Raw genomic sequence first — 27,611 nt, forward strand, 5'->3', positions numbered from 1 at the left:
ACTCGGAAAAACCTAAGCCCTGGGCACAGGACCTGTTGGCTCACATGCAAAATAAATCTAAGCTATCAGAAAACAAGGAACAGACGAGAACACAAGTGAATATTCAGATTTGCTGGCATCCTAGAGAGTCACATGCTTATCTTTTCAGTGTGAAAGACTAATTTTTGAGAACTTATTGTCTCAGTTTTGCTGGGCTGGGCCCACAACGCCTGTAACTGGGCTATGCTGCACTTGGTAGGAGATGCCCACACGCTCTCAGGTTGCAGTGAAGTGATAATCAGTTTGCAGCACATGCTGGCAGTATTTTGAGAACGCAAGCGTGAGAACAGCCCTGTCATGGGAAACCTACCCCAGAGAGAAAGGGCAAGCGCCTGAACCCTAAAGTAAGGCTCTATTTACTGATGCAGATTCTCCTGGTTGAGAAAAGGATATGTCAGTTTTAGAAGGAAATGATTTATGTACATTCAACATGGCAGACATTTTCACACTAGATTTTTCCCAGTTAATAGCAAACAATACCACGAGGCTCTATTCAGCACCACTTTCGAGTTCATCAGGAGTTGATGCTTGGTAACTACTTCAAGCTGATGACTGAAATTCAACCATGCCATCAAGGAGATGACCGGTTGATTTTTTATTAAAACTTAATTCATTGCTTGTAAAGGAGTGCTAAACAGATCCAGGCGTCTAGGTGGTATTTAAAGCAGTAGATGCTTCCTCATACAAAAACACATCGAAAGTATGAGTTGGAGGAGCCTCTAGTGGCGATAAAGGAGATGTGATTATGAATCAACAGATACTCAGATACAAGCTAACAATCTGACTGGTATTCACACTAGCCTACAGACGCATTGCTTCTAGTCAAATTACCACCCATCAGCATCTGAAAGCCACATACGAGTACTTAGTACCAAGCAGAATCTGTTAAATAGTGCGAGATGTTTTATGCTGCTTGAAGCAGGAACAAGGCTAACCAACCTGCTGCTTTTGCTCTTCAGAGTCTCAACAGCAGCTGTTTTCTAATCTGAATAAAGAATTTTGAAAGTTTCCTAGAACATGTTCATACCCAATTTACATGCCAAGGTGTATGCAGATAGGCAGGCCACTATTTTAAATAAATCCCATCTATGCACCCACAGTAAGTCAGTTAGATTTGCACTTGGGAAGTAGATCTCTTGAACACTTAGCCATGAAAGCAACATGCTCCATATGCACTGGGGGTGCACAGCGCACTGCTGCGAGGAAGGGACTTCTCCAGAGCACAAACTTTGCATGACAGCATCCAGTAGAAGCATTCGCATCCCGTTTGGCGAGCTTGAGAACGGCTCCCGTTAGCTACACGGCTCCTCACATCTTGTGACCCGAGCATGAAGCCACCACACTGAGGTGCCATATAGCAAAACAACACAGTTAGCTTCACTGCTGTAGGAAGCTCTGAAATCTTAAGGCTTTTGATAAGCACTAATAGTGATGCAACCCTCTTTGGCCTAGCAGGAAAGTTAAAAGCTTTGTCTGACAGGAGACCATAGGTCCCCATTGTCTTTATGGCTACATTTCAGAGAGACTAACAAATTTCTCAAAAAGTGCATCTCTAAACAGAATTACGAAGCTAAATAATTTTCAAATATTACCAAAGTTGTACAGCTGTACAGAGACTAACTGAAAAGCCGTCTGCATATCAGTGCGTTTACAGTAACTGCCACTCAGCAGTGTTTGCTTTAGAAGACCTGGGTAAAGCATAAAAAAATAGCCCCCAAGGCATTCACTGCCTAATAAATAATATACCAAAAGCTAAGTATCATCATATATTATTTAAATTCTAGACTACACTACCATGCTAGATCTCTGGATGAAAATCCAGATTGACTGAAAATCAAATACGATTCCCTCCCTCACCCTTCCCCAGTAGCCTACAAAGCTATATTTTTAGCTGGCTACAACTCCGTTCCTGTATGAAATGTATTCCCTGAGAGATGAAGGTTACCCAGCTGCTACTGTGGAGCGGGGACACAACATTGTGCACTGGGAGCTTTGCAGGGCCTCGCAGTTTGGCAGAAGATCAACAGTCTCCTTACTGGCATAGGAGATTCCTACAAGGTGACCAGCACAAGCCAAATCTTCTCCTGTAGATGCCCTGTTCTGTGCTTCCTGTTTGCATTTCTGTACAGGAGCAGCCATGCACTGGAAAATTTAGTCTGAGAAGTGCCTTATGTTATACATATGTTTTTGGTTTAAAATAATACCCAGCTATGCAAGTGGCAGTTATAGGATATAACAAGCTCACAAAAACCATCTCAGATCTAGGCACACTGACATAGAGCAAGGAATTTCAAGTTTGCTGCTGGTGAAAGTACTTGCACTACAGCAGCAGTAGCATGAGGGACAGCTGCACGGACCAATTCCAAGCTCCTTTTCAAGGTTAAAAAAACAGTCACCCTTGTCCCTCCTCTGGATCCTTCTGCATCCTTCACTGCAATCATCATTCAGCCACTTCTCTACCCTGTCACAGTTTTCACAGCTTCTTCATAGGGTAAAGTGAGTTTTCAATTGAGCAAAATGGGTTCCACAGGAGATGGCAGTGGCACTGAGGGTAGTGCAAGAAGTCAAATACCAGGTGCAAAAGTCCCATTTACTATAGCAAAAAGAGGGTATGATATTTCGCAGTTCAACACAACTTGCCTCCTCATCCACCCACCCTAAGATGGTGCAGGGAAACAAGCAGCAGCCCTTTCCAATGCCCGTTAGGGGCACCAAGATAGGGGTCAAGGAGACCTAGGGACAAGGACCAGCTGCACTGACCTCAGCCACAGCAAACTCCTCTTCTATGCAGGGCACACAACTAGCTCAACCAAACAGCTCTAGAGACTGTGACATATCTGACCCTTAAAATTACTCCCCCTTCCTGCCTACTCAGCACTATGTTGATTTATATCCACTGTAGCTAGTTCTCTAACAACACAAAATATCTTGCAGCATGCTCAGAGTTATTGGACATTTTGACCGTCCCACTAGAAGCAGCAATATATACCACACTATGCAAAGCGTAAGGCCAAAACATTTGCTTCTTTATTTTTTTAAATGACAAAGACTATGAACTCTACCATAGTCTTTAAAGCAGAAAGTAGCTCAACAAAACAGCACATACCAATGCCAGCTTCTCTTCCTATGTACCAAGCCCATGAACAGGTAGCATCACCTACATTCACTCTACTGTCCACACCTTGTTACCACCTTGAACTCTTCATTTTAAAGAATAGACACATTCCTTCACCAAAAACCCCACCTTGGAAAGATGAAAGTAAAAAAATATACAATATCCCACCTGTGTTTTCTTTTTCCTCCCCATCTCTTGTAACCACTACATTTTAGAGCACCTAAATACAAACACCTCCAGAGGCAATGCTTAAGGTGAACACCTCCTTGCTACAAAGATATTTCACTTTAACAGAGTGTTTTTTTTCCCCCCTGCACAGCAATAATTAAGGAATTATAGAGATAAGAGGATCCCTTCAGCTCCCACTTCTCACCAATCCACCACTAGTGATGGACCCTTCCCCTTGCAGGGCTGCCTACCAAGCTTTTTAGGAAAGCTTCACTACTTTTGGCATAGAATCACAGAATGCTTAAGGTTGGAAGGAACCTCTAGAAATCATCTAGTCCAACCCCCCTGGACACACAGGGTCACCTAGAACATGTGGCACACAGTGACATCCAAGCGGGTTTTGAAGATCTCCAGAGAAGGAGATTCCACAACCTCTCTGGGCAACCTATTCCAGTGCTCTGTCATCCTCACTGTTAGGAATTTTTTCTTCAACGTCCTGTGGAACTTTTGATGCTTCAGCTTCTGGCATCACTGCTAATTAGAGCAGCAGAAGTTGGCGCTTTCTAAAACCTGCTAGAGAGCAAGATTGGTCACTTATCACTTCCACGTGATTTTAAAGGACCAAAGTCATCACAGTAAGCAGTGGAATTCACATAGTATGTATAGCAACAATTACTTATGCTTTTGTTTCAAAAGTCAGGACAAGGATTTCCCTCTTCCTGAACAGGGCACCTGCCTTCTTGATACTTAATCTCATCATGCTTTGACCCCACTGTTGCAGAAAGACTAATAATGGGCTATAACTTAATACACTTTAAAATACCTCTAACATTAAATACACTTGTTCAAGACAAATCAGGTTTTAGCAGTAGGGTAACAATTTGATCCTTTGAACAGTTTACAATTCAAGACACCCAGAACAGTTTCAGACTAGCAAGTTCCTGTTTGCTAGTTTTTTCCCCATCTTCTGCTCCTGATTACCTTTACAAACAACAAGGAATTCCTACAAACTCTGTCTAGCAAGCTATGCAAGTTTTGTTCTGAAGCATAGAGCTCAATATTCACTATATGAAAGAGATGTTCCTCAAGACGATCACTTTTCTTCAGGGTACCTTTTGATATTGTTGTTGTTTGAAGATGGCAGGTGGAAGCTTTCTAAGGATCCAGAGTTGCTATTAAAGTAGGAACTACACAGAGCTCATTTCAACACACACAAACTGTGTGACAACTATCCCCTATGACTTCTTTTAAATAAGATGCAATACTCATACACAATGCTGGCAAGAATCCTTAACCTTCCCAGCCCATTCCTAACATGACACTAAGAAATTACACAAATAGGAAGGTGATCAAAATCCATCACAGGGACAAAAAAAAAAAAAAAAAAAACACTTCACTTCATGAAGACATCACCTTTCATCACTAGGTCCTGCAAAATATGTTTCTTCATATTGATTTTTCTGATACTTTCCAAATAACACACACTTGAAACAGGAAAGTCAAGTAGACAACACCAACAGCCCGGTCAAGGAGTCCAGCAGCGAGCGGAACAACATGCCATCCCTTCACGCTTCTGCTCTGGTATCCCAGGAAACAGGCTGCAGCTGCTTGGTTCAAGGCATGCACTATGGCAAAAATGTCTGTAATTCTACTCTAATAATCTGCATTTCTCCAGTAGCTAAGTGATTATAAACAGAGCAGCAGCTCCTCAAATGGAGGAGCTCTTCTCTAGAATCTAGAGTATGACTTGCACGTTGGAAACGTGGCATGTCTGAGGAGCCAGGGCACTCCCATCCCAAAAATGCTTCAGCTGGGTCGTCCGCTGGATTGAGGCAGACACCAACTACGAGATTTGCAGACACCCCTATGAAAACCAGCTACCTTGCTCAGAGTGGCCTGACCAAACAGGAGAGCATGCGGGGTCAGGATACCACAAATTAAACAGACATTTAGCTCCCTTCCTTGGAAGTGTCCCAGGCACTCCTTGGTCTAACGCAAGATCGTAGAAGACCTTCATTAGATACACTTAGCTCTTCCACCAAATGTAAGCAATAAGCTTCAACTGGAATTTCCCCTACGTGGTACAACTTTATTCATAATTTCAATGTCCTAACAGCTCTAACTCCAGCAAAAAAAAAAAAAAAAAAAAAAAAAAAACCACCACTATGAAGCATCTTTGATTACTTAAGAGTTTTGTGAGACCTTTATCACTAGCACTTTGACTACATATCCTTCAGACCTTATGCCCTCCCCCACTGAGCTACTAGCCTATTTAACACTTCTCAAATAGTCTAAAATTCAAACCTCAGGTGCCACTAGTCTGCCATGCAGAGAGGTCTGAAGCGTGCAGCAGCACACACTGGGCAACCCAAAGAGAAGATGCCAAACTGACCGTACACAGTTCAAAAGTTAACACTGGGACCTTCATTCTTTTCTGCAGAAATTTAAACATGGGTTTCTTTCAAAAACAATATGCAAACAGTATTTTCAGCATATTACACTGTTCAGGTAGTAGCTATCACACTTAAAAGTTAAAAACACAAGGAAAAACACAGAATTCCATAGCTAACCAAGATGTTTTATGGATTATCTCTGCAGCTAAGTGAAAGAAAGCAGAGCTTTTAAATTTCTATTAAACGGGGGCATCCTTAGTCCAAACCTTTTACCAAGACCCCATGTAAGCCTCACATGTTGCCTTGGATGGAAAGGGCTATTACTACTGCAGGCACATGAGCAAACACAGATGAGAAACTAAAGGTAACAGCATCCAAACACTATGACCCACTCTCAATCACTTACCAGGAGGAAGCCAAACCATTTATAAAGCAATGTTTCTTTTTTGCTCTGTGCTATCAAAATACATTTTTACTGGAAATTTAACTGCCTTACATTTTATTAAAAGTAAAACAGGCACTACCAAGGACAAGAGCAGCCTGAGCAGACAAAAGCAATTGCTATTTGTTACATAAATTAGTATTAGGACAGGAAAACAAATTAAAATATGACTATCTGATTATCTGATTTATATATCAGCTGTTTAGAAGTAAATGCACATTAGAGCCAAAAAGGGGAAGATTTAGAGACTTTCAAGCTTATTTTCTATACAGTCAGCTTCACTGTTCTGCAGAACTAAGAGCCTGTCAACAGCAAGGAGGCATTTTGAAGTAACAGAAAATGTTAAGAGTGAACCCATTAAAGATGTGAGGAAGCTCACGGGGGAGTGAATTGTGAACACAGATGGAAATTCACTTTAAAAGGAGATTAAAGATGTGGCTCTGGCACTCAGTAGGCTAGACAGACTTTTAAGAAGGCACTGGTAAGAAAGCAGTGTTCTTGTAAGCTTTGTTATTAGAAGTCATCTAGGAGCAATGACTGCAGAACACTCTACTAGCTGTTAAAAACTTAGTTCAGCAGAACTTAGAAAATCTGAACTCATTTATATGTTTTTCCCCATTAATGAAAAAGCTTCTACTTCCCAGCTACCTTAAAAGAACACCATAGATGATTATCTCAGCATCAAACTTGTTCAACGCACACAGGTTTCCTCCATGGACATTTTAGAGGAGTAGCTATTCCGATGCTCAAGTGTAGTTGGGCCTGGGTGCAAACAGCTGCAGTGTGCTAAGTACAAAGGGAAACAGCAAAGCCCAGGAAGTAACAACACCAAAACAATGAGCGTTTATTTAGATTTACGAACTTGAAACATGCAAGAGCCAGGTTAGGAGGAACCAACCAACCTCATACTGAGCATGACAGCTTAGGAGTCCAATGTAGTCACTTACCACTACATTCAGTTGGGGTGGTCACTCCTGGACACAAGCAGCCAGATCAGTTATTAAAGGCTGGGTGAATAATGGTACAGTGTGAGCAGCACATATTGTTACAGGCACTTGATCCTCCCCAAACCAAAACTGCATCAACTGTTGCTTTCTATTGCTTACACTGAACTGAGTTCTGATAACTCATCAGTATTACAATTCAGGAAAGTCTTTGTGTTCAAAGACAATGAATCCTTAACAACAACAAAAAAATCAACGCTCAGTGGCCATCATCCACACTGCAGTTTCATGGTCATTAAACCTGCAAACAAGCACAGGCTCAGAAGAAGGTTCTTCTTCCCATGACCATTTCCTTTATCTGGCACCAGCATTTGTGCAGCTAGGTAACAAGCAGGCCATAAAGTCCCTTGTTTTTAACCCAGTTGGTTTCTTTTGGCGTATGCAACCACTTATACTTTTTATTTCTGTAGTTCCTCCAAGCATCAAGAGTTCAGGCATTTTAAACAGACCAGGTGCTCAGTTGGTACTTTTTGGTAGGTGTGAGACTACAGACACAAAGCGGGAAACTCGTGACAGTTTTGCATACTGAAAATACTTTAAAAAACCCACAAATTTAAGTGTTATTTGATAGTGTGAAAGGTGCAAAACTTGTATGCATACACCGTACCATTTACTTTATACTCTAGAAAACTGCCATTGCTTTGGGGTTTTCTTCCTTTCCCCTCCCAATACTGAGGTAATACCTTGGCAGATGTAGTGCAAGGGGAAGGGTGGGAAGAGAGAATAGGGTAAGCAAGTCAAATTAGTGACCTAGTTGCTTGTTTAGGGATAAAGATAGCCAAACCAGCAATTTTGAGCAGACTTAGTAATCACCTGATCTACAACATGCATTTTAAAATTACAGCCTCAGCAGCAGCACGTGTACCCCTACACACTATGTCATTAATGTCCCATGTTTATCTTTCTAGAATTAAAAAAGAATAAGTATTCGTTACAAACCAGCTCTTACATAGCCTAGTTACAGAAGAAAAATAACTTATTTCTGCCCTTCAGAGTATGCTGGTCTTTCAAAAGAGCTCTAATGTGCTTATATTTGCATATAACAATCCATACTATAATCATTATTTTTACAGTTCATAAATAGCCACAAACCCTTCATTGCATTTTGGGTTGGGTTGACTTAGCAGGTTGCAAGCACTGTATTAGCACCTATCAAACCAAGGCCTCATCATCCCAGGCCCTACACAAGCAGTAAAACTTGGTGTGACTTAAAGACAGCCAAGTGACCTAGTGGTGGCCCTTAAGCTGTAAGGTCAGATGCAGCTTAGTTTTTGTTTTGGTAGAAAAAACTCCACTCTCCTGCTGCCAAGGAGGCTCTCATGCTAAAGGTAAACACACTGGCAGCTTTGCTGCAGATCAAGTGTATTTTATGGCTTGAAAGTACTTGCTTCTAAACAAATATACAGCAGACATCTACATAATTAACTGCTGTTTAGCAGAGCTCAGTGAAGCTGTGTCATCCTTTCAAGGTAAGAAGTCTGCAGAGGCCAAGGTTGAACAAGGAGCGGGTTACAGCTCGCACCAAGAAGGACAAGACGTTCAGCAGTGCAGACATCCTCCACATGGAAGATCAGGGAGTCAGATGTTGGGAACTGACCTCAGGAGTATCCAAGCAATGACATGTGCAGCACGAGCTCTTCCACGCACGCTGGACAGCCGCCCAGTCTTTCAGATTATGGCTTTGCACAACAGATTTCTTATTCCACTTCGGACAGTTCTAGCAGGTGCATCTCTCAGGATTAAAATGCTGCTACTCTCCCATCAGCAGGTTAAAATATTTTTTTGTAGGCAAATCCAAAGCAAGGTAACCCACATTGCCAACTAAGCTGTACATGCCACAGAGCTTGCAGCCATTGTACAAGCATGTCTGCATCAAGCATTGGAGCCTGTGCAGGAGTATTTAGTGTTTCTGCTCTAATCTGCAAAATAAACATACAAGGCGTCGTATCTAATTATGTCACAGGCAGCACAGAGCTCGTTTGCTTTTCATCTGTGAAGAGTTAGCTTTAAACCACAACTAGTGCAACATCAGATTAGTGATCATGGAAGTCTGCATCACCAGTTCATATTCTTACAGTTCAGTAGTTTAACACAAAAAGCCACAACAACAAGATTTTTAATTCACAAATTAAGCATCAACTAATCTGACATTCTTGTACATGTTATCATAGGACACTGAAGTTGTTTCCAGTGTGAAATGACTTCTTTAAATCCATGGCTTCATCCTGTTTGCTGATTAAAGAAAATTAATGAGGAAAAAAACAGCTGAGGCTACATCCCTATCCAATAGGCATCTTTAGACAACACTTCTGTTAAATCCAGAAGCACAAGCATATATAAAGGATTCTGCATGCCCCAGAAGACAGTATTATTAATAAATATTTCCATAGCTCATCCTATAATTTTCCTGGACACAGCTAGAACAGAAGTGTCACTGACCACTGCAAAGCGCTTGTGAACTGTGTCTCTGCAACCATTGCTGACCTAGGGAGCCATACTGGGAAATCCCACGTCTAAACAGGATTCTCTATAAATCCCTTCTCTGTAATGCCTGGTAAACTGCTCAACAGAAGCGACAAAGAAGGAAATGCCTTAAAGTGCCCTGAACTTCAGCAGTGAGCTCAAGGTTACAATTAGCATAGGCCGAGTCTGGGAACCTGTACACGACCATCTCTACCACACGCTCAGTTCCAATGACTGGCCTACTTACACAAGAAAAAACAGCTAAATTGGAATACTTTATTCGGTCAGCAAGCACTGGGCCATTTGGCCCAGGAGCACTTCACTTGCATCTTCCACCTTCTCGGTGGCATCAAGCACAGCCCTCTCTACCCTTCCTGCTGGCACCAGGCCACTGAGCAGACAGACACCAGAATCCAAGCCAGAAGACCAAGGGAGTCTGGCTGAGATTGCACAAATGGTCTCCTTGTCAGCACCTTGCACCTTTCACACTGCAGGGTGAGCCAATGAACAAGAACAGACCAGGTCCAGCTGAGCACCTCAAACCGAGGCACTTTCATCACCTGCTGGGGTTGGGCCCTATTCCCTGTGCAGCCAAGGGCACAGAAGGTGAAGCTTTGACATGGGGAAGGGGAATTAAGGATTCTGTCAGGCAGAATAGCCTGGTAACTGTGTTATTCATTCAGAAAACAGAAGATACACAGTCTCCAAGATGAGAGAAGAACTCAACCCGTCTTTAAGTAATAAGCCAAGGGTGGCCAGTATCTTTCAGCAGCGAGCCACATGCTCAGTTTCTTGCACACAGCACCAGAGGCCTGAGGAGGTTATACCTGCCCCCAGGCAAGAGATGACAACTGCAAGATCTACAAACCAGAGTAGTCTGACTACTTAGTTAAAAATGAGAACGAAACTCCTCAGTGCTCAAGTTATTTACACTTCAGGCACCATGGGGCTATTTTAAATGGCATAAATGGCTAAAACTGTGATAAAGTTACAAAGTTACAAAATGTAATAATTGCCACTGTGTTTGTTGTCATATTTTAAAGATAAGAAACAATAGAGAGGTCTTTAAGCAGAACTCTGACCTTGAAGAACCAAACTTGCCTATCACACAAGTAAGAACAAGGACCAAGATTCAAGACAAAGCAGGGCCCTCCTCAATATTCTAGTAACTAAACATCCTCAAGCAGATGCATCCATGAAGGCCAAACACCAGCTATTACTCTTATCAGAGTCCACAATAGCAAGGATGCTAGATAACACCCTGCCATGTCAAACAGGAACCCAACAGAAGAGTTTTGGCAAAAACTGAAGACAGGATCCAAGCTCAGGCCTGGCAACCACGCCAACATGAGCACAGTCCAGACAGGTTACCGCATGTCATTCAGTAACACATTACCAACACAAAGCACAACAGGTTAGCACAAGAATAAAACAAAATAATCAAAGTTTATTCAAGGAACTAATACATAAGCTACCTACAAAAATTATTGATAAACAACATTTAGGCCGACGGTTTAGCAGGATTCAAAAGAGATCTGACATTGTATGGGTAAGAACATCATCCACAATTAAATTAGCTAGGACAAAACAGTTTATTAAAGGATTAAAGACCAAGTCTTGTGGCATAAGTCAGTTGCTATATCGGAGTCAAATTGTTTCTTCTGGATATTTTGCTCAGTACGGCATGGTGGACACCATGTCCACTGTGCTAGCAACTGCTAGCTAAATTATACCACGGATCAAGAAACGGCCTACTTAAAAAAAATAAAGACCTTAAAATAGACACACACATCCCCATAACAGCTCCCAACTTCTTTAATGAATCCATTGAACTGTATATTGTTTTTATTTTAGAATAATAGCAACTCAAGGCAAACTTTACTCGATTCATATTCATGAATACTTGCATCACAGTAAGCTGGAATTGAGGGTCATTTAAGTCACGCAAGTTTATATCCTGACTCACTCTCCAAGGCAGATCCCAATGAAACACCCAGACCATAACCATGAAACACCTAAGTAAGCAATTTGGCATCAAGTTCAGTAACTTGTCTGTATCTGTAGCTAGAGAAACTGGAAATCTCTTCAAAAAGAGTGGGTTTGTCTTGTCTTGCACATGACCGATCTTAACACAGATCAATCAGAGACTCAAAATCCCACTCCATGCAAAAGAAATGTGTCTTGTGTGGAAGGACTACTCATTCACCTCGGAAAAGCTTAAACACTATTCTAATACTGTAGATTCCAAACTTTCAGCCCAGTGCAAGTTCAATAGAAAAACTGAAGACATGCAGAAACCAAATATTTTTAGCAGCATTACCTTCCTTACATCTACAAGCAGCAGCTTAATTTGCTGTTAGCCCCATAAAATGGGGAAGAGATTCTGACAAAGGAGCTATAATTACCAAGTTATCTCCAGCTGAAGTGTCAGCTACCATATGCTCTTCTCAGAAAACCCAGACCATTCCCATGCATAGTTTACCAAGCTCCCTATATCAAGCTCCATTTTGACAAGAGGATAGTTTTAACTGTACCAAGTTTTTTGGTACTTTCAGTTGCCCAAATAGTGAAAATAGACAGGAAAAACAAAAAACAAACAGCAGAATAACTCATTATTAATACAAAATGTAAAGTGTTCACATCAGGTGATGCAGGTTTCATCCCTTATTCCCTCAAATTCAACTATTTTGCCCATGACAGCAAGTCTTTGGAAAGCATGCCCATCCATTTTCAGAAATGGCTTTTGAAACTTAATTTGTGAATTGTACTGTACATTTCAGAACCCTTGAAAAGCCTGAAGTTCCATACTTGCTACTAGCACTTTTTCAATGCTATTAAAAATACCTTGAAGGATCAGTTGAGGTAGATGAAAAGCTTATGAGCTAGAAGGGGAGACAAACCTAACCAGGTATTTAAGCCACTCCTCTTTTTGCAAAAGTTACTTAAAAAACCCTACTCTGGCTGCCTGCATTATGCCAGAGGCGGGATATTTACATTAACACTTCAGTCCTGCAGAAGCTGATGTAATTCACCAAAGAAAGCTTCTCTCACATTTGGCAATGATTTAGAAGTCTGGTCAACTATTGATTTTAACACCCTGGCTTTCATTTCTAGCAGAAGAAGTTTAAGAGTTTTAAACACATTTCTTAGACACAGTCAAGGCAGAAATGGCCACGTCAAGTGATTAAAGTTTTAAATGTCCTACCTAGAGCTCCACTATGATTGGTTCAAAACCTACCTAGTATCTCAAACACCATAAGAGCGGGTAGCCTCCACACACACTCAAAACAACAACAAAAAACACATAGTGACTATAACTAGGAAAAAAATACTACTCTACTGAAATAGTAAAACTTGATCCTGTCATCAACTTGCTTCCTGTCACTTACTGTCTTTTGTACTGAGAGGTAAACTTAGCTTCCTCACTTCCATGTCAGAGAAGCTTAAGACAGTTTTGGCCTCTGCTCTTCCCAAGTTGGTATGCAAAGACAAGATCAGAAGAATTACTGGATGAGAGGTAGAAAAATGTATGCTTAGTCTTCTGTACTTCTCTTAGCACCTGGTGCTCTGTTTAAGATTCGGTGCCTGTAAAAATACCTGTCATAGTTGGCACTTACAAATGTGCTTGTGGCAGCAGGAAACAATTGGCTCATATGCTGCTTGTTTTACTCAGTCAGGCTTTTCCTGGAGTTTGTTTTTTATGCCAATATAAGAATTAAGCATTCCGTAAGGAAAGAAAAAGATTAAAAACTTATCCATTTTACCTACAGGAACACAAAACAGCATGCACAATCATGATTAACAAAACACACATGCTAAGATGTCTCAGTTTCATCACAGTAAGCACTGAGGGCCTAAAACAATCCCTGCCTATTTGCCATTTCAGTGATTTTAGCTCTGCAATGAAACACAATTCTCATTTCCATCCGTGCTTGCCTATAAGGTTTATTTTGCACCCTCTTTTGCTGTAATATTTGCATGACCACATTGAACAGTGGGCTGTAAATGAAGCACTCCCATAGTGTCAAACTTCACACTGCCTTCATTTCTCAATATTACAGGAACAAATGTAGTGTTTTTCCCCAGAGATCCTCCTTCAGTCAGGAAGACAGTACCCAGACATGCCATGATTATGAGGACCACCACACGAGCTATATCACCGAGGGATCCCACCACCGAGAAGAGTGACTTGTGGTCAAATTTCTTCTCTGTATAAATCAAGCTGCCCACAGCTCCTAGTTCTTCTGTCAACCATTACCATTTCTCCATCTCAACATTTGCTAGTTATTTTCTGGAGATATTTAAGAGACTGCAGTTGCCAAGACAACTGCTTTATCAACACCAGCGCCTCAGCTCATCTATCTTGGGCTTCCCTTCAGCTCACCATAACTTCTAGCAAGTTAGCTGTCATAGAAAGTCATCCTGAAATTGGTCAAAAATATAATAATAATAAAATAAAATTCAAGCCCACCCTTTCAGCAGTCTTCAAAGTCTTTTGTCCTAAGATCTCAATTTCCTTTTAAAGGCTGCTTCTTTCTTCCGTACACCCTCAAAAGTGATATTTCCTGTAAAGCTGGAAATCCGGTAACTTTGAAATTCCAGGGCCCAGAGGTGATGAAAGGGGATGATATAATCACAGAACTATACATTTTCAACCAAGTTTACGCATGCCCACATTGCAAATTTCAATAATTTACTAAAGCCTCGTGCTGCTTCTCTGCATAAGAAAACAAAATAGTAAGTGACTCAGTATTTGTCTGAATATGCATCACACTCAACTAGGTCTTTGAAATGCACACCTATGTCTATATGTAATGCCAGAATTTTCAGAAAGAAATAAGTGAATAATCCATAGATATATGAATATTTTACCTAAGTGAGGCCCAAACAATTACACACTCATCCTCTCTTCCTTTAGCAACACAATGGTCAATTCAACTAAGCTTTGCAAGAAATTAAGACCTCAAAATTCACAAATCAATTTCTACAAGTGTCACAAAAGCAAACAGGAAATAAGACCCTACAGAGATGAAATATGTAACACAGAAAACACAAATTGTCACTATCCAAACCACAGCAACTGCTTTACTCAGAATTTACATCTTATGAAAGATGGGATAAGCCAACTAAGACAGAGTCAGGTTTTGTTACATTCTGCTGCTACCAAACTGACCTGCACCTTTGTACTATCCAGCATCTGAAACAATACTAAAACAGTTTCCCAGGTCTGTGTTTATGTCTACACGACCAGCCACTGCTGTGACAGATTTACAGCTCTAACTGTACCAGCTTTAAATCAGTTGGCGTGGATAGTGGGAGCAATCTAACCACGGCAACATGGGATTAAGTATGGGCAGCAAAACCAGCTCATAAGCTGGGTCAATTCACAACTGGTATTGAATATCATGCTGTTGGTATCAGACCACTACTGAAACTGGTTGAATGTGCAACTGCTGCAATGAAGACATACTTAAATACTATAAAACGGTCTCAGTTTAGTACTGTGATCCTTGGTTATTTGCCATGGTTGGCAGTGTTAATGGAGAAAGCACTGTGTGTTCCTTTCATTGTACTTATTAATACAAAGGTTAACAAAATTAAAACAGAAAAAGACTTTATATTCTGACTGAAACTCAAACTTCACCTTGAAATCACATTAAGATATGGCCAAACATTATTTTAGCAGCAAAGTATTATACAACTGCATTTATCAATATATTTATAGTTATACTGAAGAAGTCCTAGCATTTTGAAACTCTGGCTTTCCTTACAAAACGAAAGGTACCTGCAGGTCATTTGTGCTGTAGTTTTCTATTTAAAGTGCTTGCTAAGTGTAGCATTTGGCTTTCTGCCCATATGTTTTAAGCTCAGTGTCGTGGCCTAGCCTGGGTAATTGCACTTAGGGTGACAAGCATAACAGAACTCTAAGGCACGTCAATAATATACTTTAAACCTCAGTTTAACTTAGTAGGACCCAGTCTTGTTCTGCAAACACACCAGCCCCACAAACCCAGACAGAAGGCTGTTTACCTGGCCATGCTACATGCAAAGCCATTCTACACTTTGACACTCGACACCCAAATCCCTCATGGTAGTTTCACAATGTTTAGAGGCCTTATTTTGAATCTAATCTTCTCTCCTGTACTCCAAAAGCCTAGGCTGCCTGTAGCAGTACAAGAGAAAGGGAGCTGGAAACAATTAAGGCAGCACAAGAAAGAAATCCCAAAGGTGGAAGACAAAAAAGTCTGGTAGACTTGGGAAAAAAAAAAAAAAAAAGAAATCTGTACAGATCACTCTGACATTTCAAACTTGATGAGGCAGCCAAGACACAGCTTTGCCTTCTCCAACCATTAGAAGTTCACTCAGATCATCTCCTGATATCCTGCTTCTGGGAATTATTTGGGAAGCCTGCATAGCACAAGTCTCCCCCAGCCAGCCTACAGAGCCAGGCCCTGACTTGATGGCTTTCTCCTCAACACTAGGAATGTCCCCCTCCTCCCCCAGGTTAAGTTACACAACCCCAGCTTTATTTTTTGCTCTTGCAGAATTGCTACAGCTGCCTCATGAACAAAAGCCTGTGCAGGGGAGTGCGACTTGTCAGTATATCAGGATCTCTGCTGGAGATCTTCAGGAAACCACTCAATATTTAACCAGGAAAAAGCAGAGATTTTTATTCTAAAAATTTCTTCTCTATCTCCGCTTAAGCACTCAGAAAGCTATTTGCTTGACAATTTCCTCAGCTATTTCAAATTTAAATAATGTGCTTGTAAACACACAAGTTGAATTTGTTTTGGAAGAATGCTTTCTCATATGCTATTTAAAAAAAAGCTAAAAGCTTTCCTACCTACAGATTAAGCCAAGCCCGCAATTATAAAATAAGCCCTTTTTATTAAAAAAAAAATGTTAAGTTTGTCTAGCATGATGCACACAAACCCATTCCAGACAAAAGGCTGTCAGCTCCTACCTTATTCACCAAATTCTACTGCCTCCTATTGTCATCAGAGTTCATTTTTGGTGAATTACAATTAATCAAAGATAAAAAAACAGTGATGACAAAAATCAAATTTCTCTTGCAACCGAGCTGTGCGTCCGTCAGACCAGCACCTCTTACAATCATCACCAGAGCCCAAACAATATTTTGCATGGGCGTTTTCATGCTGCCTGAGCAGGAAGGACAGACTATTCTCGACGAGGGCCGTGCTTCACTCGCACAAAGGGCCGAGCAGATGATGAATTCTGGACTGTGCCTCCCTTTCACCCAGTTGAGCATCAGGCTGGCTATTCACATTTGGAGGAAGGGCGACACAGCAATATTTAATAGCTTTGCCCAACAAAGCAGGTAAAGAAGAAAACTCTGTGGCCGTTACACAGCAGTAGACAAGTGTTAGTTGACTGCAACAGCATCCAGTAACAGCAAACTTCGCAGATTCTTCTTGGAAGGAAGCAGTTCATTTGCCATAACCCTTTTAGTCCATATGGATATTGTCTATCTGCTAATCTACAAATTAACAGCTAAATTAATCATGCCCATCAATCATTAGCAGTTGGTTTTAGGTTCTGCCTAATTTTTCTCATCCTCAGTTTTACTGCATTCTCACAGCTGCACAACTGATGGGTCGCAGAAGCAGCCTAACAAGAGCAGAGCCCCTTCTAGGCACAGGAATTCTCCTGCTTACTGCCATCACTGAACTCTTCTGCCATGAAACACATTCTTCAACTGCACCATCATAGGTTCTTTGTTTTGGGGGGAATGCTTTAAAGGGACTTAAAATATTATGAGTTTAGACTACAGCAATGCAATTACATAGCTTGTTTCCTGGAAAAAAAAAATCTGCATCTTTTCTCCTTTCTAGATCAGAGAATCCCCTATTATACTTATACAAACAGGAGAGGGGAAGAAAAAAATAACTTATTTATACTCCTGGTTAAGAATTAATGTTGAACAAAACAGCCAGATGACCATGACAAATTTATGCATCCCAGAGTTACTACAATGCAAATGATGTGGCTTCCAACAGCCAAAATGCTCCTGTCTAATAAGCTCCACCCAGAGCTTTACTAGATTTGCTGAAGTAAAACTCATGGCTTCCACTTAAGACCATAAAAGTTTGCTTTTATTTTAATACTGGAAACTAGCCACCTTAAAAGTCATGATTAAGAGTACACAGGTCAAAAATGCCTCACTGCTCTCTTGGGAACAGGTAAAGTCACCCATGTTCTCAGCAAGACTGACAGCGTTAGAGGAAAAGAGGAAACAAAACATGGCCAAGACAGCAGGAGTCAGACCGGAGGCTCTAGTGAGGTCACACTCAGTAGCCTTGTGTCAGCCTCCAAGCATGCCCCCCAGCACAGCCAGTCCAGCAGAGGAAGTGATGGAGGAAGGAGACACCCAAGGACATCTTGGAAACCCAGAAGATCCAGGGACAGATTAAGAGGCCTGGCAGAATCACAGGTGACAGGATTTTGCGCAAACACATCTAAAGCCCCTCCATGCCCCCGTGACTGCACAAGACTGACACATTCACACTGCTGACCCCATGGCACATAGCATTACCTTCTCAGACTGCAGGGGAAAGCTTGAGGCTAAAGATGGCTAAAGGAATACCTATGGAATGTTTCAGCACATCCCCATTAGGTTCAGGAATACATTACACCCTGCTTCAAGACTGCTCACAGCCCTAACTCCAACCTGGTCTCATCTACCACCGTCAGCCTACAAGGCTCAGGAGGCAGTTGACAGGCTGGAGGTGGCCAGCACATAGTCAGCCCGGCTCTGGTCCCCAGGGAAGTTTCCATAAAGCAGCTTTACTTTTTGCAGCTTTAGTTGACTGCCAGCGTGTTACTTAGTTGTCCCTTGCAAGCCAAATATGGTCCCCAGCTGAAGAGCCCGTGCATAAGCTATCAGTCATATTGGAAGAATGAACCAAAACGAACATCCAAATAATTAGTAGGCACAGAATAAGCACACAACTTGGACACTAACTCTCATCCAAGTTGAATACTAGATGGGCTGCTTCTAATTAGTGAAATCTGAGTATCATCTATAACAGCACTAACAGCCAGACATATCCCTGAAGGTCCTGAAGAAAGTGGCCCTCCTTAGCATCTTTAGCCAACACAACTATTGCCTCTTTCCAAGTGGAAAAGTGTCATAGATGGGGGTCCTCAAAACAGCCCGAATTAGACCATTTCTGACACTCACAGAGACGCTCCAGACCAACACTCCAAATAACCCTGGAGTGGCATTTAACTCTCGAAAAGGCTGCCCATAGCCCCGAGGGCCAAAAGAAGCATCAGTATAAGTTTTTTCATTTGTTTAAGACAAACAAAAACAACAACGCAGAAAACAAACCACCAATACACAACATCCAGCCTGTTTCTAAAGTATAACATCCCAAATGGTCACAGCTTCATTTAAATCTATCCTACCTAGTCAGCTGCCCACAGCAGTGAAAGACAGCCAAGCTTCTTCCACATAAATTAAACACTGCTTACAGTGGGGGAAAGAAAAAAAAAAAAAAACACAAACAGAGAAAGTATATTAGTCAAATAAGAAAGTATATTAATCAAATTTAGGAGCACACAAGCCTTCAGGTTTCTGGCAGAAATCAAGAAAAGGAAATCATTCCATGTGTCGGACTCAAAGCCTTACTATTTATATGCTCAAATTGAGATCACAGCAATACAAGATGTCTAAATTCTCTTACAAAAGACTAGTGAACTTTTAAGTGAAGTGATGACAGGTCCTCGGTACAGCATTGTTTAAATGTGACCCTAGTTGTCTCAAGAAACAGCTATTTGACACTTGAGAATTACACAAGAGAAGAAACATTTCTATCATTCACTGAATTCTGAACACTCAGTGCTCAACAAGAGTTGAGACTCAATGCCTTTTAGGCATTGCATTTCAAATACCTTATGGCCACAACATACTTTGCTGCCAGAGCATCTTAGGGAAGTCCAACTCAAGTGGCAATATCATAAAGACAACACAGAATCTTCACACCTTAACCAAGAAGTGTTATGATCCTTCATCTGAAGTATTTGGGTATGGGCACTTTATTACCACAAGAACAACATATTGGAAGGAATTTAGGTAATACTGACAGGGCATTTAAGAGGATAACATTTGTTTTGTATCTTAAGTTATACTGTTTAAAGCACTCCTGAAAGGCAGTCAGCTACCATGTGTGGGTACAGTTACTGTTCTGCAAGATAAATAACTAGAAGCACTGAAATGAAATTCAGTCTCCTACACATTGCAAGAACTCTATTTTTTATAAGAGTGGTTTTTAAAGATACATTACGCCAACCAAGGTAAACTACTGCAGCGTCCAATTGTTTGCCAATATTCACAGATTAAAGGCTTATACCAGTAGACTTACACAAGAGTAAGTGCATCTTCACAGAATGCATTACCATTTGTACCTCCTGCCCTGCATTGCTTTTGTTTTGACAAGGCCAAGCTGCAAAAGATGATCTTATTTCAGCCTTTGCCCAGTTCTGACAGCAAAGGCCTTCTAGCTGTAGAAAAGTCTAATGATTGCTCTGTATTATTGCTTCTAATCTTAAAGCTATTCATTGTGCAAAAACCTCCATCACACAAGAATTGACCTAAGTGGCATGACTGGTTAAATGTGAGTCTCTACAATATCTTAATAATCAAGCAAATAATTTTGCATTCTCATCTTTCCAAATATTTTGTTACAAGGAACACAAAATTCTTAACAAGAACACAGAGTTTAGAGATGAGTCATATGGCTAGAGCAAATATGCCCCTACTGCTACAATGTTAAGTTTTATTTCCTCATAGTAAAAGCCCTTTAAAATTATGAAAGTTATTTAGAACTTAACAAAATATGCAGATAGTAATGTCATACTTTGATTAACTAAAACACAGCAAGACTTCTCTGCTAATGTAAAACACAATGAAATATCCAGAAGTGTTATCCACTTAAGACAGTCTCCCTTCCTTCTCCTTCATCTCTGCACAGTACCCTCAATTTAAAGAAAGAAGCCTCAGGAGAGATTCTTTTAAATTAAGCAGAGAATCCAAAATATCCTATGTGTGGCCCAGTTGAGTAACTTTACTATTTTTCCTCTCAGTTGCAGGCCAGTCAGCCAAATGCTTACCCATTTTAATTATTTCCAAAAGCATAGAGATGAGGAGCATCAACTTGCTCTGCTACTGGCTAATCTCTGCTGCTGGTATTTGAAGAGAAGGTACGGAATATCAAAGATAAACCACTGTTAACCTTGTCTGGTAAGAGAAATCATCCTCAGTAAGTAGCTACTACAAAAGCTTAGTAAGAATTATTGCAACTCCTGTAACTCATATCACTGAATATCAGGTTAATATTTAAAAATGAGGTCCTGGAACACTGGAAGTGTCACACATGTGATTTTACACACAGATTTTTGCAAGTGTGCACCTGTGTACAGTCACACACAGCCTCACGTTACAGCAGGTCTTGCTCTACCATCACTTTGAAATAACCCCTGCTCCATTAACCATGCAGCCCACTCACATCTCAGTTACATTCCAGTTCAGCACAAATCCCTCCACTATTCAGTCCGTATTATTCATTAATAAATGGTTGTAATTCATACCTGATTATAGGATAAACCAAACCTGCTGGTAGAAATTTAATTCTGATCTTTTTTGATGACACAGAAGCTGAGGGGGGGGGGGGGGTAGAGGAAGATTTTCTACCTTCAGGATGTAAAATGTGAATCATGTAGGCACTATTAAAGAAACAAAACACTCAGTGTGAAAATACTGTACATAAAACAGAGCTGCATTAGAAGTGGTCTGAGTTTTTATGGGATGCTACAGATGTGTCCCGTAGTTAAACACTGGCATAATGTCCTTGGAATAATGCTTTTAAATTTACAAAAGGGGCAAAATAGTGGGGGTGAGGTGGGGGGGGAGAAACCACCTCTACCTCTCCAACGCTACAGAACAAGACATTCCCACTAACCCCCAGAACACTGACCATTACCAACACACCATCTACATGCTTTAAGTTACTTTCACTTTAACAGACTGGCAAAAACTTCCAAGAGGCCACAGAATTACCTGCAGCTATCCAAGAGGGAGGGGAAAAAAAAGTTAATAAAACACTGTAACTTGTATTTTATCTCATCCAAGGATCATCTGGTACAAACTCATGGAAACAGAGCCAAAGAATGGAAAAAGTAAGTGAGCCAATACTTTTCAATCTTTCCAAATGGAAAGGTTTTCATTCTTCATTCTAACAGCAGAAGTAGGCTGTGTTACAGCTCCTCTCTTTTATTAAAACAGGACTTACTGCCTGAAAATACAAGACCATGATCAGAATGAGCCCAAAATAAGATAAAATAAAAAATAAACATTTTGCTTCACAGCATACACTATCTCTAACCAAATCAGAGGAGACAGAGGGAAAATAAACTAGGCGCTGGCTCCCATCATTACCTTGCCCATTTGTTCCCAGAGCAGGCAACAGCCTCAATGACTTCTCTGGAGGATTCTGCATAACCCACAAACTTAAGCATCCAAAAATTTATATGCAAGCACAAAGTAAAAGCCAATCGAGTGCTCCTTGGGCTCGGGAGTTACAAGCCATAGCTGTGCTACCCTTCCTGACTGCAGAAAGCCTTTTGCTTCAGGGACAGTCTGCTCTCCATGACAACTCTTCAGACCCCAACGTGAGCAGTTCCAGGCTCTTTAAGTGCTGGTCCATATCCCTTTGCTGTATCAAGGATCTATATATTAGTATCGATGATACCTAAAAGCAATGAAAACTGAAAATTAAGTACATACAAGGAGAAATTCTGTAGGATCTTACAAGTCGGGCTTGCAGATTTAATGTTTTGGGAAGCGTACAACATAGTTTTTCTATGGCATTAAGTAATATTTTGTGAAGTTAGATGTTCTACCAGCTACATAATCCTAAATGCCTAAGGATTTTCTATTCGCTTAATTTTAAGCTTTCTGGAAAGCAGCCTACAATTCCAAATTTTTAAGTGTGGGGCTGATTCCTGACATTAGTTAACTATCAGAAAGCTTTATGCTGATTTCCTGCTTTAAAAAGAACTATTTTCACATATTTGCCAATTGCTCCAAATTCAAAACAAATCACTTGGAAGAAGCTAAGATCCAAGGACACAAATCTGAACAGTACATGGTTAATGTGTAACAAAAAGCAAGGAAAACAATGCCCAAGACAAGTATTTAGTCCCCAAATTACTCAACACAACAAGCATAATGCCTGCTTTTCCCCTCCAACTTATGTGTCAAGACTTGTAGGAAAAACACCTAATGAAATAAATTGCCTTAAGAAAAAAAAAAACTACCAAATAGCAACTCTAACAATACAGTTAATTTTGCTTGTTTTCTTTCATGTTCCTCCGAAGGAGCTTTTAATATTGACTCTTTGCCCTACATTAAACATCTTTCTTGACACAGCACACTTGGTCAAACTGTACTTCTGGGCAGTGCTATGTGATTAACAATGAAGTTCCTACTTGTATAATTTTTCACTTGTACCTTTCCTGAAAGGTTTGCTGCCCAACATAAACAGAAGACTATTCAACTATGAAATTAGAAGAATTTCCTTTTTTGAACAATAAAGAGCTGTGATGCTAACGTGCAATTACAACAAACATGCAAAGCTGAGTAAGGCATCAACAAGCAAACTCCAACAGTTCTGCTAGCACCTTGGGACCAGCACTTCATTAAGGCATCGGGCAGAGGTCTGTCTGTCTCCAGGCTTTGAAGACCCAAACATGAAGTTGCCCAGGACAGGTTTTCCAAGCAGACTGAGGCCAGACAAGCCATATAAAGGTCTACTGAAGTGGTGAAAGCTTCAGTATTCTTTATCCTGAATCACAGCGGCCTGTCACTGCCAGCACCCATCATCAACAGATCGTAGCTTAACAAGCTGTGTTGTGTTGATCCACACTTGAATATCTGCTGCCAAAGTTGAAGGCGAAAGAGTCCTCCAGCTGCACAGCAAACAACTTCTCAGCTGCAGTGAAGATATCTACAGGGTAAAGGGGGGGCATGCGTGAACTGTCTACAAGCAGTCCTGTGGCCAACACCAGGATCTAGGTCCCTATGTTCCAGCACTACCAGCAAATCCAAAGAACCTATAACCAGAGTTCCCAAAGAAATGAGGATTTCTACACAGGCCGGAGGAGTCTCATTCGAAGGTCTATTTTATCAGACCCTGCCATTGCCAGCTGACCAAAGGAAACAGCAACTGGCACTATCTATGAGCAGGACAGGAAACACTTTATTCTGAGAATAATCTTCCCTTTGTTATTCAAAAATCTTCAATATTTGAACCAAGTTTGAATAAATCTACTCCTTAGTCATTAGGTCCCCCCACCTTTCTCGCTTAGGCAAATTCGAAATGAGACAAGGAGGAAAAACCAACTTTACTTAGTACAATCCGATATATCTGAAGCCCAGAACAGACCGTGGTGAGAAAAAAGGAGATGTTTCAGCTGTACTGATGGACGATTCCCCTGCTGAGAGCTACAGAAGAACAGATACTTGCTGTTCTCTTCTGACCTACATGAAGGATTTAACACCCCTGAGTACGAGATCCCTTTGTCCTGCTAGCAAGGAATGAGAGGTGAACAGTACATGAAGCAGCTTAACTCTTCCTTTAAGGGAGAATTGAAGAAAACAGTTAAAGTATACTTCCAGTCCTACTCAGAAACAGGATTTTGACTATAAAGCCACAAGATAAACCAAAAATTAGCAAAGAATGGGACAGCACTCCAAGAATAACTGGATTTGTGATATAACCTTGCAGATGTGCACCTTCAGCTACCTTGGTAAGGGGCATGGAGATCAGGAGAGCCCTCAGCCCTCCCTGGTGCCACTCTGCCCAAAACAGTTTCTAAACGATTCTGTCATCTCCGTTTAGCTGGAAGTCCTGCAATACTTTTTAGCTGATAAAAATCTGGATTTATGTTTAAGTGTTTATAGTATCTTAAAGTTTTAAGAGGTTACTGATTTTATTATAGCCTACATTAAGGAAGTGGTACTATTTAATGTTTAAATGGTACATTACATGTTTTCTGCTTAAATTAATCAAATGATAAAGTTACTGGATTAGCAACTGAAACCAGAATCTGTTGAAGTGTTAGACCAGTTTTTACCAGCAGCAGTTCCTTTCAAAGAGGTGCAAAGAGAACTCGTTGCTCACTTCAGTTTATTCAGCTAGTTCAGCAATTCATAGAGAAAGGTCATATTTCTCCAAGAGTAAACAAGGTGCAAAAAGCTGAAGTTACCAGCTCTGAAAACTTCACGAACCAAGAGTTTTATTCGCAACCAATAACTTTTAATTAAGGTAACTTTAAATGCATGTTTTCCCTCAGAGTACTTATGTTTACATTAACAATTTTATACCTTCCCTCTTACTCCTATCTTCAAACCCACCTCAAGCAATGGAGGAAAAAAAACTCAAAAACACAAAGTTGAAAAAGTTACAGCCTATAATTCCATATTTCTCATCCTACCTACTTAATATCAGAAAAGGAAAAAAACTTAATGAAGATAGATTATTATCAGCAAGCTGAGAAACTTCAAAAAATAAAACAGATGATAATAATTCAAACTCAAGTGTCCTTCAAAGTGCTATGAATATATCACAATAGTAACCTCACAAAATAAGATTCCAGATATCAGCCTCATCTCTGAAGCTTTCAACAAACCAACTCTAACAAGCCTAGAGGTTTGCCTGGAGGCTCAGTACAGCAACACAAAAAAGTCTAAAGCAAAGCTTCAAGTAGGACAACAGGATTCCATCTCCCCAGGGATGGAAATAGGGTCCAAGACTGCTTTTCTTCTGGTGGTTGAAAATTTAGGATGAATTTCAGAAACTAAACACTACTAAAACAAAAAACAGCAAATGTGGACCCTCCTAGAGAGGGAGATTAGTGGAGGAAAAAAAAAAAAAAAAAAAAGAAAAGAGATGCAAAACTATATACAACAAATGCAAGCCACACTGCTTGAAGGGAATCACCCAACTACAGGGGGGATAGAGACATGGGGAAAATTTCAAGTCTCCCATTCTCAAAATGTAAACATGACAGCATTTGTAGGGCTCCTCAGTGCTAGGTCTTCCTTGGCCAGAAAAATTTAGAGAAGCACTGCAGCAAAGGACAACATCCCTTAAAAATATCACAGCCAAAACATACCAAAATAACCAACACCGGCAATCTTGCCAAAACCCACACTTCTGAATATGCATCCTTAGACTATTTTACCCATCTTCAATAGCTTTCTTTCCGAGAAAAATTACAAATGTAGGAACTAGACTGTTCCTAAACAAGACAATAATATTTTGACCCATCTGATTTTTCTGAAAATTTAGATGAGTAATCTAAATACAGAAAGAGTCAGCCAAGCCATTCTGATGCAAAAATGACCCAGTTACTACTCCAAGACTAGAGCTACTTCCTGAATAAGTAATAATGGAGGTGCATCCAAGAACATCCGTATCACACCTCCATGAGCAAGCCAGCCAGCTCATTACACAAGGAGAGGCTTGTGCCAAAAACCTTCCCTTCCTCCAAAACAATGAGGCCAAACTGAACGTGACTCAGATCTATTATTCCCTAAGCTATAGGTTATTTTAGTTTCGAAGAATAAAGGGTTTAAGCCTTGACCGGAAGATGCCAAGAGGCACTGAAGATGCATCTTAATCAACCAAGATCATCCAAAAAATGTATTTCCTTTCCACTTCGACAGGGGCTGAAGGGGACTCACTGACACGCGGTGCCAACCACTCCAGCAGAACAAGCTGAAGGCAGCACTGTTTTTGCAAGGACCCAAGTGGACACTGGAAGGCTCACAGGGTTATGCCCAACACCACATATCTTCCGCAGGCACAAATGTTTTCATTGATAGAGAGAGAAGCGTTTTGGCCTCCACCAGCTGCCTTGGCAATCTCAGTGTTCTCCCTCCAGCTCCGTCCTGGGGAGGCAGCGCCAGACTTCTTGCTTGCTCCGTTTACAGTAACAGCCACACAAGTTTCTCAGGGCTGAGAGGAAGATGGGGAGAGGAATCGAAAACGCTTGTCCCCCTACCCCAGCTAAGGGCTTCCCTCCCTGTCGCCAGGCTCTCCCCTCTAGCAAAGAGGGCCGAGAAGCCACAAAAGCCAGCACTGAAATACTAGGAAGTCGCAGGGAAAACAATTTTAAATAAATAAATAATGAAACACTAATAGCAAGCACAACAGAGAGGGCCTTTGCCCCGAATTTTCTGCCTCCCTCCGCAAGGATGGCGGAGAAGAGAAGGCGCCCCCGCATTTGGGTCAGGTACATGCAGACCACGGCCTGCAGGGCAGCACAAGCCACGAGTTCACACCTTGCCCTAAAACATCACACAGGAAAAGACAGAGAAGCGGAGGGCACAAAGAGGGGAGGGGAGCGAGGCCCGGCGCGGCCTGCGGGGGCCGGCGCGGCGCAGGCCCCGAGGCGCCCGAGAGGCCCCGCCGGCGCCGCGCCCCCCCCCCGCCCCGAGCCGCGCGGCCCTACCTTGAAGTAGCCACCCTCGTAGAGGGTGTTGGGGGGCCCGAAAATCGCCACCTCCCAGTTGTAGAGGTCGGACTCGTCGACGAGCGTGATGCGGAAGCCCTCGACGGGCTCCTCCTGCAGCGACTTGAGCTCCAGCATCAGCGCCTTCTGCGAGCTGCTCATCTGCTGCTGGGCCATGGCGCGGCACGGACCGCACCGCAGCGGCGCGGCCCGCACCGGCCCGGAGCCCCGACGCCCGCGCGCGCCCCCGCCGCTGCCGCCGCCGCTCCCCGCGGGCCGCGCACCCCTCCCCGCGCCGCGGCCGCCGCCGCCGCCACTTCCTTTTGTGACGGCGCCCGCTCGCCGCTGACCTCAGCGCGCCGCGCCACGCCCCCCTCAGGCCACGCCCCCGCGCAGGCCACGCCCCCGCGCCCCTGCGCCGCCGCCGCCACCGGCAGGGAGGGAGCGAG

General features: G+C 41.7%; 1 protein-coding gene across 1 annotated transcript in view; it reads right to left on the minus strand.

Annotated features, from left to right (window-relative positions):
• LOC104565197 (ubiquitin-conjugating enzyme E2 R2) overlaps positions 1–27,406 on the minus strand; it is a 49,539-nt gene extending 22,133 nt beyond the window's left edge. Inside the window, exon 1 of the mRNA XM_088520169.1 lies at positions 27,163–27,406. Coding sequence (XP_088376295.1) covers positions 27,163–27,339 — 177 coding nt within the window. The 5' untranslated portion in view covers positions 27,340–27,406. The remainder of the gene's footprint in view (positions 1–27,162) is intronic.
• Between the last annotated feature and the right edge of the window lie 205 nt (positions 27,407–27,611).

Source organism: Tinamus guttatus, unplaced genomic scaffold (assembly GCF_059628265.1).
Source record: "Tinamus guttatus ecotype Peru unplaced genomic scaffold, ASM5962826v1 Tinamus_guttatus_pri_ptg000081l, whole genome shotgun sequence".
Taxonomy (NCBI): Eukaryota; Metazoa; Chordata; class Aves; order Tinamiformes; family Tinamidae; genus Tinamus; species Tinamus guttatus.